The 18357-nt window shown below is 40.4% G+C and overlaps 2 protein-coding genes across 4 annotated transcripts in view; both read left to right on the forward strand.

Annotated features, from left to right (window-relative positions):
• Window positions 1-18357, forward strand: part of LOC134212895 (inositol-pentakisphosphate 2-kinase) — a 507776-nt gene that overhangs the window by 24852 nt on the left and 464567 nt on the right. The gene's annotated exons all lie outside the window — the stretch shown is intronic.
• LOC134212891 (protein BTG1) lies at window positions 2292-7896 on the forward strand. Its single transcript, XM_062691188.1, has one exon. It carries the CDS (start codon window positions 3142-3144, stop codon window positions 3943-3945), a length of 804 nt encoding a protein of 267 aa, XP_062547172.1. The 5' UTR covers window positions 2292-3141; the 3' UTR covers window positions 3946-7896.

Below are 18357 nucleotides of genomic sequence, written 5' to 3' on the forward strand. Positions count from 1 at the left end.
CATCATGGAAGCCTTGGTTGATTCGGTAGACCATTTGATTCAAACTCCAGGACAATTTGGAGATATTACCACATCTCATATGTCTGGATTTGAGACGCAAGTGAAAGAGAAATACTCGGAGGACATAATTGGGTTGTTACCGCGGCTGGGGACATCATGGAAGCCTTGTTGGATTAGACAGACCATTTGATACAAACTCCAGGATAATTTGGAGATCTTAGAACAACTCATATACCTACATTTCAGACGCGAGTGAACGACAAATACTCGAAGGACATAATTGGAATGTTACCACGGCTGGGTACATCATGGAAGGCTTGGTTGATTCGGCAGACCATTCGATAAGGGCAATTTGAAGGTCTTAAAATAACTCGTATGCCTGGATTTTATACTCCAGAGAATTCTCGGATGACCTGGAACAGTATTTGGTTTAATATATCAAGTAGGGCATGAACCATTTTTAAAACGAGATAACAGCTCTTTCGTTACGCTTGTAGACCTTAGGTCCTTGGTTACGCGTGTAGACTCCAGGAAATTCTTGGATGACCTGGAACGGAACAATTGTTGAAGGTAAATGATGAATATACAAAGCATCTACTTTGTTCTTTGGGTTTCTAAGAGTGCCTTCTTATAGGCTCACTTTGGATGTCAATAATGTTTCAAATTCTGTTTACGTCACGCCGTAAAAAGGAGGCCGTAAAACGAAGTGACGTATAAAAAACTGCCGTAAAAAGAGGGTTGAGTGTATTAATTATCGGAACGGTCTATATAAAAATTGGCGGAAAATTAGTTTTTTTCTCAAGACAATTTTAGCGTATATAATTTAATTTCAGTGAAATATTCGATTTGGTGCGTCAAGTGCCCCTGCTTAAATCCGCCAGTGTGGTTATTAAAATTGGCGAAAAATCAGTTTAATTTTGACGTAAATGATTAAATTTGGTGGGTCACGTGCCTCATTGTGCCCCAGCTTATCTCCGCCAGTGTCTGCAATTAATTCGCTTCAATAGATTACTGCACTAAATAAAAACCCCATCCATTAGAATTTTCTATCCTACCGATTACTCCTGGCTCCGATCCCAATTATTTCCATCCAATCCGTCCACTCCTAAAAGTTACAAGTTTTACTACCATCAAACCCTGTCCTTGTGATCTCATATTCCTAGTTCTTCGAATATCCATGAATCCATGTACTATCGTGGACCTCGCACAACAATTTATGAATTGTACTCATAACGAACATTAAAATGTTGGATTGTCAAGGGCGTACGAGTTGGAGATGGCGATTTTCGATTTTCGACCCAGTCTAGGATTTTTTCGGGTGGGAAACATTCTCGACTCTTGGGACATAAGTGTATATATTGTCACACAATGCAATTGTCGGCATAGAAAAGCTTTCGACAAATCAATCTGAACACTGTAACAGAAAATTGAATTGAAAAGCAGATCAAATTCCAGTTGGAATGTAAAGTAATTGATGAAGAAATAGACTGACTGAAATAGACTCAGGAATGCAATTATTTACTAATTACTGTATCTACTATCAACGAGATTGTCCGGAGATTCTACTTCCATTGACGACATTTTTTTCCGTAAACAATGCGCAATTCGCACCCTGATAAGTTTATAGTAACTATGTACCTACAATCGACAACGATGTGGCATGACTCTTTATCAAATCCACACTTTGTTCACTCTCTTCAAGTAAGCGACTGTTTATTTACTTTGTCTACTTTCATTGCTCTCAATAAAAAACAAATTTGATAAGATAACTGCCTTGGCAAAACACCATACCGCAGCTTACGGATGTGTAAAACCATTCATAATCAACTCGAGAACACTGAAAACGTGGTATTAGTGCCTTATCTGTTTGGGGCAACGTGGTATTTTGTTAAATCCTTCTGTCGACGTCAATCGATAATTTGCCTCCGCTTAGTTACTGGTTGTGGGATCATATTTAGAGTAGCCCATTTTGTGGCTACCAAGGCTATCAGCTGACGTGCGAAGGGCATTCCCCGGTGTTGGTCTCTGCCGCGTGGTAACTGCTCTAGGGCGGTTCGGTGTCTCTTTCACGCTGCCGTAAAACTGTAGGTGTCTTGTTCTGGCAGCAGCAGTTTTTGGCATGTGTGCGTACAGGCAGCGAGTTTGTATCACTGGATTTACTGTTCGGATACGGAATACAATTGAATGGGACCCAAAGCGCACCAATACTGCTGTCAGGCATAAGTTTGCAAGACTCATCGTCGAGGTTACCGTGCAGCTCGCCACGGATTCTAGTTTTATTCGAAGTTGAACCTCAGCGAAGTGATGAGCCGATGAAAGCGAGCGAATCGAGCGACCGCACGTATAACCGAGTGTAGCGAGAGAGCGAGAGACTGTGTTTTGCAATTGAGGGTAATAGCAGCGAGCAAGAGAAGGACAAGTGTGTGAAATCGAGTCAGCCAGCCCAGACAAGACCAGAGCCAGCCATCTTGGAAAAAGCTGAAATTCGATTTTCGATTCGCTCATTATCGAGTTTGTGCGCAATTTTGTGATTATTTCGTCGGTGAAAACGCAACCCGTTGTGATTTGGAAGTAAATTTAAGGTTCTAATTTAAGTTTGCAATCTGTGCCGTAGTAGTTCTGGAGGAAAGAGATTCCCGTCTATCGACATCGACCCTGTGCTGTGTGTTAAGAGCCCCGTTTCAAAGTCAAAAGAAGAATAAGAAGAATCCACCATCTTTGAAGTTTTGGTTTTGCAGTAAGTGGAAATAAAAACGAAGCAGTGCCAACCAGTAGAGCCATCAGTAACAGCAGTTGGTGGAAAAGTGCAAAATTTAGAAATTCACTAACGGTGTGCTGAGTTTTGGTATTTTTTTCGTGTGAATTTCTTTGTTGCCACTGGCGATTTTCGCTGCAGTAAGCTAAGTGAGAAACTTGAACCGATTTTTCTGGCACTGTGAAGTAGTGCGTTGTAAGTGCGCTGGTGAGAAGAAAAATAAGCAGAAGCAAAGAAAAATTGTTTTTCAAGTCGAGTGCGTTCGCTGCCGAGTGGCACCTTTTGCTAAACGAGTCCGTTCGAAGATTGATGTTGAAACGTTTTGAAACGGCGTATTTACACAAAGTGGAGCACAGAATCCGTTCGTACAATCGAATCCTGAGAAAATGAGAATAGAAGTCAATTCGGCTGCGGATTTTCTGATGAATTTGCTGCGAGTAAAAAAAGCAAATCAATTATCCGAGAGCCAGCTGCAGCATTTCAAGGGTTCGCTAGAGCAGATTTTGACGCGTCATTTTGCACGCCATTGGTATCCTGATGTTCCTACCAAGGGTTCCGGTTTCCGCTGTTTACGGATCAACGGCAAAATGGATCCGATTATCGAGAAGGCCGGGAATGCGGTGGGTTTGAACTCGGTTGTACTCCGAAAGATGCTGCCCCTAGAGTTGACCGTCTGGATCGATCCGGATGAGGTGTCGTACAGGATCGGAGAAAATGGTACCATCTGTGTGCTGTACGACCAGCAGCTGAGTCGGGCCAGTCCCTCGTCGGATCTCGATTCGACGGGTAGTAGTAGCTGTGATGAATTCATTATGGAGCGAGTCGGCCGACTGGATCTGTCGTTGTCGTCCGATAGTGGCACTAGTGTTATGGTAGATTTTATGGATGCCAATCCATCGAATTCGCTGGTAACGCAGAGCAAGTCCAACAAGTACAACAATCATCATCATCATAATCATCATTATGTGAAACGTCATAACAACAGCGTCAGCTCGTCGTCTAGTGGACAGACTAGTCCACCGCTTAGTCCACCATACAATGGCCACAACAATAGCAACAACTTCAACAACAACAGATATCAATATAATAACCAACATAACAACTTCTACTCGCCATCCGTTCATCAGCAGCAACCTTATTTTCCCTGGGACAACCAGTTCGTTAACAACAAAGTTCGTACGCAGTGTTAAGTTAAACTACGATGTAATGTTCGCGTTCGCTCTCCCAGATTCGTGTTGAAAGGGTTAAATTAACCGACAGAAACTATTCATATCAAACATCTTATGGGCGAGCTGCGGGAGAGCGAATGTGTGATTCTTCATGGGCAGCAACACTTCGAGTAGAAGAGCGAGATCTGCGGAGGGCAGAGTGATTTCCATCAACGAGGACAACTTCTGAATGCGGTTAGAACATCAACCGAGTCAGGTAATTCTTCAATTACCAAAACGATCGAAACTCTATTTATGATGAGTGTAGTGAGGTAGTAGATTAAGTCCAAACTTCTAGAAGACAACAGGAAAGCATTTCATGATAAACCACAATAAATTTATATTGTAACATCTCCCATAACTTTGAACGAAGCTCGTTTAGCTAGAGACGTAAGTGTTGCTGACTTTTCAAACCACATACAAAACTTTAAACTATGAACTGAATAACAATCATTTGGAAAAAAATCACATAATAACCGGAGAACCAACCCGCACGGAACTGAACAAGGCAAAACGAATCAATGGAAAACTGAAACAGGAATCTATATGTAATAATTATGGTGTAGAAATATTGCTTCAAAGCTACGAATCGAGTTTGCTAGCGTCGTCGAGTGGAGGAGGGATTCTCCCCCACCGTAAATTACCGCGAAACAAAAACGGAAGGATTGTGAACCAAAAATGCGCTTCTACATCACTGGCTGCTACTGAAACAATCGTATGTAGGGATAAAAGGTCATCTGCGTTGTAGTGAAGGGAAACCAGAGGAGGAAAACAATGCCATCTTTCATGTGCATACTGTAGGGTAGATAGGCGAACGTTAGGCAACGATCGAACGTTGGGATAGCATAGGGAAACTCCCCCACCAATATCCTTAAATATGTCCAACTTTGCCAAATGATGAATCAAATGCACAAAAACTGGTCGTGGTTGCTTATTCGAGTGTACGTAGTAAGAGAAGATTCAATTCCCCACTGTCGTTGCTGTTGAACCGATTGGCAGCTCATTCAAGTTGATAATGAACCCGCAACGTCAGACAACTTGGCTGTGTAGCTGTAACGCGTCTGGGCGATTGATAGGAGTAGATTGGGGTAACGGACGATGACGAAGAAGATAATTGCATTTAAGTCGGACTGATCTATGTTTTTGCATCTGCTACCCAGCCCATAAGTTGTTGGCCATGTAAATTAGCTTGCTGCTGTCTGCTGCTTCGAAGCTTCACGTCTTTCCGACACGCGTTGCCGTATTTTGTACTCCTTCCTTTGATTATGCAACGGAAATTGGAACTGCTCGTTTCCCTTCGTTCGTTTTGGGTCCGTTTTTGTCGCCCTTCCTTCAGTCGAAATTTCCTGTACTACCTACTTACCACCAACTTACTATTCCGTAAAAAAAACCTTTGATCACCTGTTGTTCCTGTTTCTTTTTGTGTTGTTGGTTTTCATTGAAAGTTGCTTTCGAAGTGTGGAATTCGTGAAGCGGAGAAGCAACAAAGGCGAGCAAGAGACCAGCAGAACACCTTTCGGGCAGCACTGCGACGGGTATAACAGCAACGAATGAGTGGTAGGGAAAAAGGTCAACCATTGAATGCGAGAAAAGAAAAGGATCAAAAACCATAAATTTTAACATCTGAAATGTGTTTCGAAACTCGTCCCTGGGGTGGTACGCTACGATGCGATACGGGTCTGTAGCGAGCTCGTCACGACGGTAATGATCGTCAAAAAGCAACAAAAGTTGTTGTTCATCGTCGTAACAAACAAAAAACTAGTTTCTACGAGTTCGCTCTACTGGTATAGGTGAGTTCGCTTACATCTCGAACGACCCGTTGTGGTTTTTATGATAGTATTCGTGTTCATCTTTTTCATCGCTGCGCTAGCGTTACCAATCGGGCAAAACATTCGTAGACGTGAGCAAAATAAAGAAGACGAAAACGAGCATTTGTTTTTGTCTGTCTCCTTTATCTTGCTCTTGCACGGTGGTGGAGTCCGTATTTTCATGGATATCGTTAGTTTGCTTCTTCTTACTGATGTTCGGCGGACGTGTCTACTACGCCACCGCAGCTGTTTTTCATCTTCTTGAACCGTCCAGGTCTCTTCATTATTTATGACGGTATCGCTACTCCTGCGTGATTGACTATTCGTGTGGAGGTGTTTATTATTCATTGCCGATTGTTGCCATCAGAGATCGGTGTACTACTTATTGCCCATTTCGTACACCTACACAGATTTCAATAGTGGTTTAATGTCTCCGCGTTGTTACAATAGGCACTGTAGTGACGCAGAATACAGCCCCTGCAGTTAACGTAGTAGGCTAGACACGGGGGTTGTGTAAGCTTCGGTTACCAATGGCAACTCGGCAACATGGCTTGCTACGGCTCGGTTGAACATTAGCACCAATACAGTGGCGCACTGCACAGTAGACGAGACGGGTTGCCTCGAGCGCCTTGAAATGGCACGGCGCTTGCACGATACTACGGAGCGGGGGTTAGCTTACGAAAGGAAGTCATCTGCACACGTTGCTATGAGTCATTTCTCGGCGCCTACCGCCTTCGTAGTGGGTGGACCCGTTCGACAGGCTCGATTTCGAAACACATTTGCCAAAAATAGTCTGATCCTACAACTGGGCAACTTTTTTTTTCGTTCGATTCGTGAAGTAAGGGAAACTAAGGAAATAGATAATCACTTTTTAATAGTGAACAATACAAAGACCCACCGTCCAATAAGAAATCCTGTTTAAGGATGCAAGCTAAACAAACATCAAGCTAGAGGGAGAAAGATACGACGAGAAGAACCAAGGAAGGCAACCTAACGTGGAACCAATTCTATACATTATATGTATATTCCATAGTTTTTTAATCGTTGATTATCTTCATTTACATAAAGTGGTTTAGGTTCAACTTCCTGAGTCTTTTTCGAAAATTTAACCAACGCCGTATCGGGATCACGGGAATTAGAATAAGGCTTCCTCATGGATAGACTCCATGCTGTTACGCGAGAGTGTGAGCGAGACCGAATGAGTGTGGAAGATCTGGGCTGAACGAGAAGGAACGGTACAAAGTCACAACACTATTGTCAATTTTAATAGCTTTATCCGCAATTTAGGTGGACTGGAAAAGAGGAGGCATTTGCTGTAGTCTTCCGCGTTGTGACGAGCAAAAAGTGCATGCAAAAAAGAAGAAACGATATGAAACGAAACAAATCAACACACATCCAACTAACGAACGATCTCTCTTTGGAGGTAGCGAAGTGCGCATAGTGGAGCGAACCGAAGTGGGATAGACGGGCAAAATAGTACGAGCATTACGCGGAAACTTGGACGGAGGCTGAACTGCAAAGATTGCGACTGCCATGCTTTGAGGCAGCGCGGGGCTATCGCTTAGAGCTGAGCTGAGCCATTGAAAGAGCGCTCGACTTGGAGCGGCAGTGATTAATTTGAATGATATTGAGCTGTGTAGCTAAACGTGATTTCCTTGTTGGGAGTTGCGATTCGCGCAGTGTCGAAACACCACCCAGGGATGCCAGATACATTTTTTAAAAGTCTGTATCAATCTCAGCAAAATGTCTGTATTTGTCTGTATGGAGTTTAGAAGGTACAGGAATTGGAAAATTATTAAAAAAAACCATGCGCTTTTGACAACGGAGAATACCGAGGTTTCAGTATTCAAAAAGTCGGTGTAAGATTCAGTCGAGTCCAAGTACGAGATACTGAGGTTGCTGTTGAGATCGAAATACGTATTCATGAAGTTACATACTGTAAAGTTACAATCAAGTGATGAAATTAAATTAGATAATACTATCTCGTCTTAGGACAAGTGAAAATATTCCACTAAAAGCTCTGAATAATGTTCTTATCAATATGTATGTTGTTACATTAGCATAAATTAATTATTTAAGTAATTTTCTAAAAATTGGGAAGTTGGGAAGTCCAAAAGAATTCCGTTCGGAGGAGAGGCACAGAAGTAATAAATTCGTTTAAAAACCCGAAGAACGGAACGGACATCTTTTGGGTTTACAAACGAAGAATCTTTGGTCTTTCACACTATTTTGGCTTCTAAGGCTTTGGTCCGATTCGCGAATTAAAATCAAATTAAACTTAAAAATGACAGTTCAATAATTTTCAAATAACCCTGTTTGCAGAGCAAGATTACTTTTGACAGATGTTGAATCATTTTTTATAGATGTTTTGTTGGTCCTGCTGGGAAGCACCAGTCATTCTTATATGACCGGGGAATTTCAAAATTTCCGAACTGTCATTTTTAAGTTCAATTTGATTTTAATTCGCGAATCGGACCAAAGCCTAGACGGAACTCTTTTTGGGTTTTCAAACCAATACTATTTGCGCTTTTGAACAAAATCCTTTTGGTTTCCGAACAGAATCTTTTTAGGCTTTGCAATCCCAAATATAATCCGTTGTACAGAGACAGAAAAAAATATTCAAACTCTAGATGGCTCCCACGGAATTCCAAAAGTATTCCTTTTGAAAGTCTAAAAGGAATCCGTATGAAAATTGAGTCTAAAATAATTTCGTTCATAAGCCCAACAAGGTTTCGTTCGGAAACCCAAAAGAATTCTGTTTTGGAAGTCCTAGAGAATTTCATTCCAAAATATAATAGAATTCCTTCCAGAACCCTAAATAATTTCGTTTGGAAACCCAGAGACTTGTTCTGAGTTTTTTTTTTGTTTTCTGAACGGATTTCTTTTTGGGCTTTTGGAACTCTTCAGGGTTTTCGAATCGATTCCTTTTGTGCTTCCGAACAAAATTCTTTTAGGGCTTCGGTGATAAATCCCATAAGTATTCTAATCGGAATCCCTTATCCAGAAGCAGAAAAAGATTCCATTCACAAGCCCAGAACGCTCCAATCGAAAGTCCAAAAGTATTTCTTTCGAAAGTCCAAAAGGATTCCGTTCGGAAGACCAAAATTATTCCGTTCGGAATTCTAGAATGATTTTGTTTTGAATCCCATCAGAATTCCGTTTGAAAGTCCAAAGGGATTTCTTTGCAAAGCCCAGAGTGATTCCTTTCGAAAGCCCAAAAGAATTTCATTCATAAGCTCCAAGGGATACTTAAGAAACCTCAGAAGGATTACGTTCGGAAGTTGACATAATTTTGCACGGAAATCCGTAAGAACAGATATCTTTTGGGTACCCTAATGGAATCCTGTTGAGCTTCCGAATGGATTAATTTTGAGCTTTTGAATGAAATCTTTTTAGGGCTTCGAATAGAATAAAAGAATATTTCTGTTTGGAATTTTAAAAGGAGACGAGCTCGGTGGTCTAGTGGCTATCGCTTCTGCCTTATAAGCAGGAGGTCGTGGGTTCAACCCTAGGCTCGCCTTTCCTACTTTGTATTTCTATCTTAGTTCTTTCTGTGTTTCACGTTATACCAATACCAATTCCTACTGTTATAACCTTCCACACAATCCCAAAACCTCCCGTGGCAGCTATGAGAGGTCGTAGAGTTCTCTGCATCTTTCTTGAGTAGGTGTCCAACAAACCATCTTTCCCCTTCCTCAGCATTCGCAAGGACGTGGCCAGGACAGATCTAAACTATTGGAGAGTGCATTGCTTCCATCTAAGAGTTAGTGATTAGTCCCAAATCAATATCTGTGGTAACGGATGAAAGTGCTACTACTCTAATACAATAGGCTTGGCTTGTACCACCTACGAATTTGTGCGAACTGCTAAATGCTAATGCTAATTTCTGTTTGGAATTTTAAAAGGATTCTGTGTGAAATCCAGAATCCCGTTCAGAAGCCTAAAAGGCCGCGTGCGGAATTCCAAAAATGATACCGGTTACCTTATAGAATTCCATACGAAATTCCCATAACGATTTTGTTTGAAAACTCAAAAAAAACAAGGAGTTTAGAAGTTCATATTTTTTGAAAACTGAATGTCTGTAAAAGTCTGTAACTATAATCAAAAGTCTGTATAATGTCTGTAATCTGTATGATGTCTGTATGCAAATCCAAATGTCTGTATAAATACAGACATGTCTGTATGTCTGGCATCCCTGACACCACCAGTCGCTGGGCAATAAGGTTATGTTTTCTTCGACACGATTCGAATGCTCTCGTTGAGTGAAGGGCAGCTGTTGCGGGATTTTTTTTCTATCTGTTCGATAGCTTCCTCGAAAGCTATAAGCCCTACCGAGGCAAAGTAGCACAACTTTACTGGGCGCCATAAATCTTTTTCGAAAAGCCAGAAGATATGTATGGCGCCCAATAGCCGTTTGCATTTTATTCCTTTTGATTGGATTGGATTAGATTGAAACAGGTAGACGTTTGAAAAAGCGTCGAAACTACATGGCGGCTTTTGTTCACAGGCTAATGAAAGTAGATGTTTCCCATGATAGTTTCCTATATCGCATTTGATTATTATGCCATTTAGAAGAATAAAAAATCGATTTTCCTTCATAACTTGAAATTTGTCAACCAATATGAACGCTTTCGTTAAATTCAACGGCTTTACCAGCATACTGTTTAGGATTCAATCATTTTTTTTCTGTCTTGATCATATGCGAAAGCTCCATATTTCCAACATGTTTGAACCGAGCTGGAACATGTCAAAACAGGTTCCTGACAAACCGTGGAACCCACCAGTAGCCGTTGCGTTGCGCTGGAAAGTTGCTCGGATTTCGCAATATCCCCTTCGACGTTGCTTTAATTAAAGAGGAAATGTTCGGAAATCAGCCACTTTTTCCTAGTCGACTAACTGCAAACTGCTTTCCTCGACCGCATATGAAAGTCCAAAAAGTCGTCGGAGGCGCGTGCAGCGGTTGTGAAATGCCGCTGCCTGGCCGTACATTTCTTCAGTGTGGATTTCTTCCCCATGGGCTCCCGTCCCCGCTGTCAGTCGTTGCGTTGCCATATTTGGCCGGCGACGACGGCGTTAGAGGAAATCGTGTCTCGGTCTCGGTATAGCGAAGACGACAGGGCGAAATCATCAAAGCCAGAGGTGGCCTCACGGTGGCGCTTAACTCGGTAGCCATCGTGCTGCAGATGTGTTGTGAAACAATAGAGATCCGAGGCTCATTAACAGCGAACAAAGAGGCTCGCCGGGGATGAGCCGTAAATTATGGATGGTAATCTCTCTTTTTCTTTTCACGGCAATCAGTGACGTGAAGAAACAACCACCTCGTGAATTAACATATTTTTATTACTCTTACATTTGTATTGTTTTTCGTTCCGTTGAACTTGAAAAATCAATGCCTTTTATACATTCGTTCAACAAACGTGAAAAAATGGCTCAGCTTAAATATAGTTTTGGTCCTTGCGAGATCAAGTTTCTATTCTGGTCCGATGAGTGATTTGTCATTCAAAATTACCATATTTCAACGGTTTCGTCAACATACACGTTCCGCTTCAAGGGGTCCAACAATGTCCGTCAGACGATGGAAAACGAAAAAAAAAATAATGAGGCCCTATCGGCCTGCTGCAAATGCAATAGTGGTGTTGCGTGACTTCGATCTGTTTTTTCTATATGTTTTTCTCGTCGATTTGCATTTCATTAGCGTTAACAATTTTCGCGTTTGGATTCCTCCATTCAAGCGAAGGTTTACGTTTGCTTTTCGAAGTGGAAAATTACCATCGACTGCCGATGAGATAAGAGTCAATTCGATCATGGCGAGGCCTCGCTGCTGTCGTCTGTCATTCAGGTTTGGGTTTGACGTTTCGCCTGAAAGCAAATAGTAATATAGTAGCGAAATATTCGCCCAAAGATAACGAGCGCGCACACGCGAAATCCCGTGGCCGCGAGCGTGCTCAAGTGTGACGTATTTTGTTTGCGACTGACAACCCGTTGCTACGATCCGGTTCTCAGTAGACGCGCAACGCCGCCGCCGCCATTAATTTACGATGTTACTACACACGGATGAGTGTGACGCGAATCTAGTTAGCCTCCGAATGGCGAGAACGAGAAGCTTTGACAGCAATCTGACGTCACAACGAGGGGAGCAACAATTTGAATGGGGTTCAGCTTCTAGTTTAGAATGTTGCTTTTTTCCTTGCTCGGCGAGAGTACGTGCAAATGCTTCACGTTGGTTATTATCGCTGTGCTGTCGGTAGCAGGCAGTGTGGGAAATTCTGAATTCGCGTATAGAGTCGATTGCTACTTTTGCTTTCATCGCTTCGTAGCCAATTAGCGCGTCGGAGTGTAAAATAACTTATTCTTCAATTTGGGCGCCATTTTGTTACATTCTCTTGCTTAAAAATAATTCATGGCCTGCTGTGCTGCCGGGTGGGACGAGGCAGGTGAAAGATTTCCCAGCCGCAAAAGCAACTCAAGAAATTGCGTCTTAAAAGTTGTGCGATGCGCAATAGAACAGGAGGAGAAACGCTCGATGAGCGGATAATCGTCTTAGCTGGAATACTTGATGATGATGACGACGATAGCGTCCGTAATCGAATCCCAAAGTCAGCTCAATGTCAGCAGTTTTCCATTCCCAAGCGTAATATGCTCAGCTCATTGCACGTCGAGTGCCTTCGGTATCGCCACTCGTACCTTCTGCCTTCAAAACAAAACACATCAACTTGTATAATATTCTTGAACCTGTGATGACTTTCTATATTTTCTATTATTTTTGTGTAAAAATGATGTACTAAAAGTAAGTTTATTTTTGTATTTCCTTTGTAAATAGAAACGATATTTTTCGGAATTAAGAAAAGATAGAAAACTTCAATTGATCCAACCTTTGGAAACTAGCTTTTGCTGTTTACCCACTCACTTACTGGCTGTTCGATTTTCAATTGAAATCAAAAACGGTGATTTTGATTGTGCTATCTTTTCTTAGCAGATGTACATTTAGTGATTGCAAAAATAACTTAACGAGACTGACTTTGTACCGCTTCGTAGGGTGATTGTGGAAGCCGATTCGTTCAGTGACTCGGGTGCAGGCATGATGATGAATAGCGTAACAATTGTTTCGTTTGCGAATCAAAACACTAGCTTTAAGGTTTTATAAGTTTATATTAGGTATGTAAATGTTTTGCAAAACACAAAGAAACAAAACAAAACTGAGAACAGTGGAAAGACAAGATGATAGTAACTCACACACATAGAGAAACAAAGTAAACGCCGAGAAAATGTAATGAAAAATCGTTAATTTACTAACGACTGCCATTTTAAGCATAGTGAAAACTATTTAGCCCCAATCGAGCAAAACAAAAGGAACCTGGGTAAGACTTATACAAACAAAAAAATGTGAAATCGTGAATCTTCATTGAACAGAATGAATTTTAACAAATCTTTTTTTACGTTTTTGTACATATATCGACATTTTTACAAGATTGTAATCAATATTTACAAAGAAAACAAAAAAACATCAGTACACAACTTTTGAAAGCATGCGCGTATTCACCGTTTGTGCAATGACCAACGACTAAAAATTAAAGAAACCATCAAACCGTTCGATTTGACAGCGCAGAGTTGCCAGCCGGAGCTATTTGTTTCCGGCTCTGACCTTGACACTGCCAAATCGAACAATGCCCTCAGCCGGCCCTTTTATCGGAAAATTTTCGGAACAACAACCGACATCTTAGTTACGTTTGTTCGCCGTGCTCCAATTCACGGACCATTCGGAAAGGAAGTAACTGCGCCTTTTGATCTGTGATTTATCTGTGGGGATAAATGCTGCACAACAATTACAAAAAATGTCCCGAAATGTCATGAAACTTTTGATATTTGGCTTTCATGCCGCCAATTTCAGACTTGAGTAATAAACTGTTAGATGAAGGTATAGGATCTTTAAAGCGTTACATGTTCATAACAAAACCCGAAATGTAAATGAGTTTTCGAAAAAGATATTAGCAGATCAGTCCCTTGATATCGAAATGACATTTCTCAACACTGGTTCGGCTTTTAAACGCTCGTCATCGTTGTTCGATGCAGTGGGTTGGTTGAGCAAGTGATGGCAGCTGGCGGTTGCCATGACAACATCACCCCGCGTTGCATTCGCCTACTGTGAGCACCATCTTCGTCAGCAATGGCTGGCGAAAGAAAACATTTGACACATCTTTCTTCTGTACGTTTCCACTTATAGTTGCTGCTTGGTTCAGTAAACCATTTCAAAGACATGTTCTCCTATTTGGACATGTATCAACATGCTTATTTTTTGGTGAGATTGTTCCACATTTTTGTAACTTTGCTCCCATGTCTCACAGCTCAGGGAGCGTCCACAAATTACGTAACGCTTTGAGGGGGGAGGGGGGTTTGGCCAAAGTGTGACGATCCATACAAAATTTTTAGACGTTTCATACAAAAAGTGTGACATAGAGGGGAGGGGGGGGGGGGTTGAAAATGCCTAATTTTTGCGTTACGTAATTAATGGATCTTCCCTCATCAAGGGCAACGTTCTGTTGAACAAAATTAGAAGATCATTCCTGCGATTCAAATTCAACTTAAATCGTGAATTGAAGATTATTCAAATTACACGACATAACTAGGGAAAATCTTTCGATGAAAAACACAAATTAGTTGTGCATATTTGTCATTCACAAGTTAGTTCATTTGCCAGCAAATAAAACAATGAAATAATGCTAATTCTAGCGATTTAAACTGTGATTTTGGGAAGTATTCGAATTTTGCTCCACAGTGGGGTGGGGCTGGAATAAAATGGAGCGGTATACTAATATTTCTGAGCGTTTTTCATCATAGCTCGGTTGAAATTTATCCGATTTATTTCTAACGGTTGACAATATGGACTGATTTTTTTTTAATAGAAAAAAATGCTAGAGAACAATACTGAAGGGTGCAAATTAGATCATTAGAAAGAATACACCTTAAATAAATCTGTTCTGTAAATTGTGATTTCTCTGTATTTTGAGAACAGAGTCAGCGAGAACGGTGTGAACATTTTCCGGTACCTGGGCAAAGTGCGTGAACGTGATTTAGCTGCTAGGGAGTCTTCGTGCACCGTGATCCGAGCGCGGAGATTGCAAAAAAAAAGAACGAAAACTGAAATCGTGATATTTGAAAGTCATACTTATTAATTTAAGGTCTCTTTGTGTGTGATCCAGAACAACTGAAAACAGAATCAGCTTACCTTTATATATGTATACAAAACGTGTTTATCGCACGTATTCTGTGGAAACAAGTCAATCATGTTTATTTAACAACCACCTCCACACCAGTAACAAGAAGTACTAGCGATAGAAAAGTGAGAAAATGAATGATTTTTTTAAAACAAATGGCAACATCAACAACCCTAAAAAGTCTGAGAAAGTTTAGTTAGTTTGTTTATATTTTTTCTTCGATAGAAACAAGCAGAGAAGGTATATTAGGAGAAAAAAGAGAGGGAAGGGAGATCAAGATTTGTTGTGATTAATAAAATAACATTAGTAGAAAAATGATGACCTACAAGAACGCTTATTGAATATATTTGAATGTGATACTATATATTTTTATACATTTGGATACAAATGCAACGGCAACAGCTAAGAAACGAGAGAAATCAGTGCTAAATTTTAGAACACAAACGTCAAATCCAACTAAACCAGTACAATAAAAGCTAGCATGAGCGCATATAGAGGTTATATACAAAACAGATACAGATCAATAAAAAGAACAACCTACGCTACAAAGAGAAACCTGGATTTAATGCAAGGGAAAACACAATAACATAACTATAACGAATAAAAACAAACAAAAACGATAGAAAATAACAACCATCAGTCCATTTGCCACAAAGAAATGGAAAACCAATCCAATTGTGATCGTACATGAAGCAGAAGCGTAAGAATCCAACCTAGAGATATCAGCTACCTTTTTATATAGCAGAGAAAGAGAGTTAAAATTCTATTTATAAAAAAATACTATCACATTCATTGATATATTTACCAGTAATCATTTTTTGAATAAGAATAAAAAACCAAAGCATGAAACAAAAAAAAAATCAACGCGTTATCACAGTTTTAAAATAATCCGAATTCTGTCATTTGTTTTTACCTCTCCGTGCTAATTTCATTCCGTCGTCCGCCGAGGGGTTTGTGAACCTCTACTTTTCGCCACAATACCACCAGAACTTTTCAAGTACCGGAGGTATGGCGATTTGCGGTTATCGCGCCAATCGTGACACCCCCGGTACGGATAAAGATCAGAAAAAAGCGACGGAAACGTGGCATGGTGCTCGTTACGTCAGCCACCGATCCCCATCGGGATGGAACCAAACGTCACTCCCACAGTCCCAAATGAGCGGTTTGTTAATTGTTGAGATGTAGGTTTCTAGACAGTTTTCGCTTGAATATTCGTCCTGGTGCTCCGGTTTCGACGAAGGTCTACGGTTGGTTTATCTGTCATTTTGACTGTCATTTTCTCGTCAAAGACTTTTTCTCGTTTTCTGTCGCAGTCAATTCTTAAGGTCAATTTTTCCAAAGATCCCATGTTTTTTGCAGCTTCTATTTAAAAAACCGGGAACAAACAGTGAAATAGTGCTGCTTGTGTGAACCAGCCTGATGTTTGTTTAAAATTGGGCAAACGTTAGGCCAAACATAACTTTTTCGTTTTTTTTTTTTAATAGTTAGCGGCGTAAAAAAAATATGAGTTCTTCTGTTGTTGATCTTAAATAAATTAAAGGATCGATTAAGCGCATTAAAATTTTTGATGGAAATGGTAAATTGTATTAGTTTGATAACTTTTCAGAGCAATAAATAAAGAGTCTTGAAAAACAAAATTTTTCCAACAATAAAAATTGAGAAGTTTATTATTAAAAAAAAAATGCAATTCGTATATTCATCTATTTGATATGTATGTCAAATTTGACAGCTTCTTATCCAACACTGGCGTTCCTCTAAGCTTTAATATCCCTTTCCACTATTGCTACCAACTGTAACCAATTCCCAATACGAATGTTCGAGAAGAATTTGTTTTGTGCGTAAGTGCTAGTCAAGTGTTAGGTTAATTTATAGCGAAGAAAAATATGAATTTTGTGCGAGCATATAGTTCCTAAAGTGTGTTTCGTCTTCCCGTGGAGTCGGTTGGTTTGGCAAACAGCGTCCATTTTGTTTTGTTTTCCATTAGTTTCGGGGTCAAAACAAATGACACATCGGAGAGCTACTTAAGAAGATCAGAGAACTCGAAAACTCGTGTGATTGTCGATGAAAATCGGTCCTATAATGTTTGCTCCATTTTGTTAGTTTGTGAATGGGGAAAAAAATATTCACGGTCCAAAACTGTTTGGGAAGGCATGGTGAAGCATATATCGGGAAAAAGTATTGTTTTAAATATTTTTTTCTATCGTAATATAATCATTATCCACCAGGTCAGATTTATCCAGAGGGGAGGGAAGTGTATAAGCTTTTATAATATTTAATTACCAAGAGGAATCGATTGTTAAAGTTGCATGAGGAACAAAACCAATACATTCGAAATTAAAAACACCTGCACAGGTGCACCGGCGCAGGCGTTAGCCAACGAAATCAGTAACTATTCGGAAAAGAAATGCGGCATAGCCGTAGATAAGATTATGCTCGTTTTTTGTGGCTTGGACAAAGATAAATGGGTAAGATGGGGATGTAGCGAAACATAAGACTTTAATAAGCAAAACGTACAAATTACCTAGTAGCTCGTTTTTATATAGAAGAACATATATAAGCAGAGAAGTACGAATCACTGACGAAATGGAAATGTAGGAAGCCATCAAGTGGAAATATTATGAAAGTTTATATAATAACTGATATTACGACCCAACCCGGTGAAAATAAAGATAAAAGTTTTATTTCAGTCATAAGTAAAGGAGTGGTATCTGACAAATCCATAAATGACGTAGCAGTAAAAACAGCTTTAGGTTTTGAAACACTCACGGATATGGGAAATTTCCATCTGGATAAGGACGATTAATACTTTTCCAAATACAAGCACTCCATATAAATTATTTGTCGTTGAATGTGTCGAATATCTCATTAACTGCCGTATGATTCTACTCCAAAATCGATTGCTTTGTTACCATTTTGAAATCATGAAGAGTCATTATTTCTCCAAAATCATTCGTATTTGCAAAGACTTACGAATGCTGATTGCCCCGAGTGTATCATGCGATCGTATACTGACGATGATGTTTGGAAAAGACGAAATCGTGATTCGTGACTATTCCGTTTTCGTTGTCGCACTGCTGCGTCGTCTCTGTCTACCGTCCGCGGTTTGCTTTCGGATCTCAAGTTACTTTTTGCCACCATAACAAACTGCAAAAAAACATGAAAAATAATAAGAGCAGTAAAGCCGAACCCACAACCAACCAGCCTGGAGTGCCAGCACGGAGCAGCCGCCACTACCATAAACGGGGGGTGTTATGATGGCTTGTTCATTCGCAAAAACACGAATCGAAGGAGGCCGTGGTGGAAAGGAGAGCCAAACCAAACCAGTTTGGCTGGTCGTCACCGCCTGCTACGATAGTCAACGCTGTAAAGAAAAC

This window comes from Armigeres subalbatus, chromosome 2, assembly GCF_024139115.2.
Source record: "Armigeres subalbatus isolate Guangzhou_Male chromosome 2, GZ_Asu_2, whole genome shotgun sequence".
NCBI classification, from domain to species: domain Eukaryota; kingdom Metazoa; phylum Arthropoda; class Insecta; order Diptera; family Culicidae; genus Armigeres; species Armigeres subalbatus.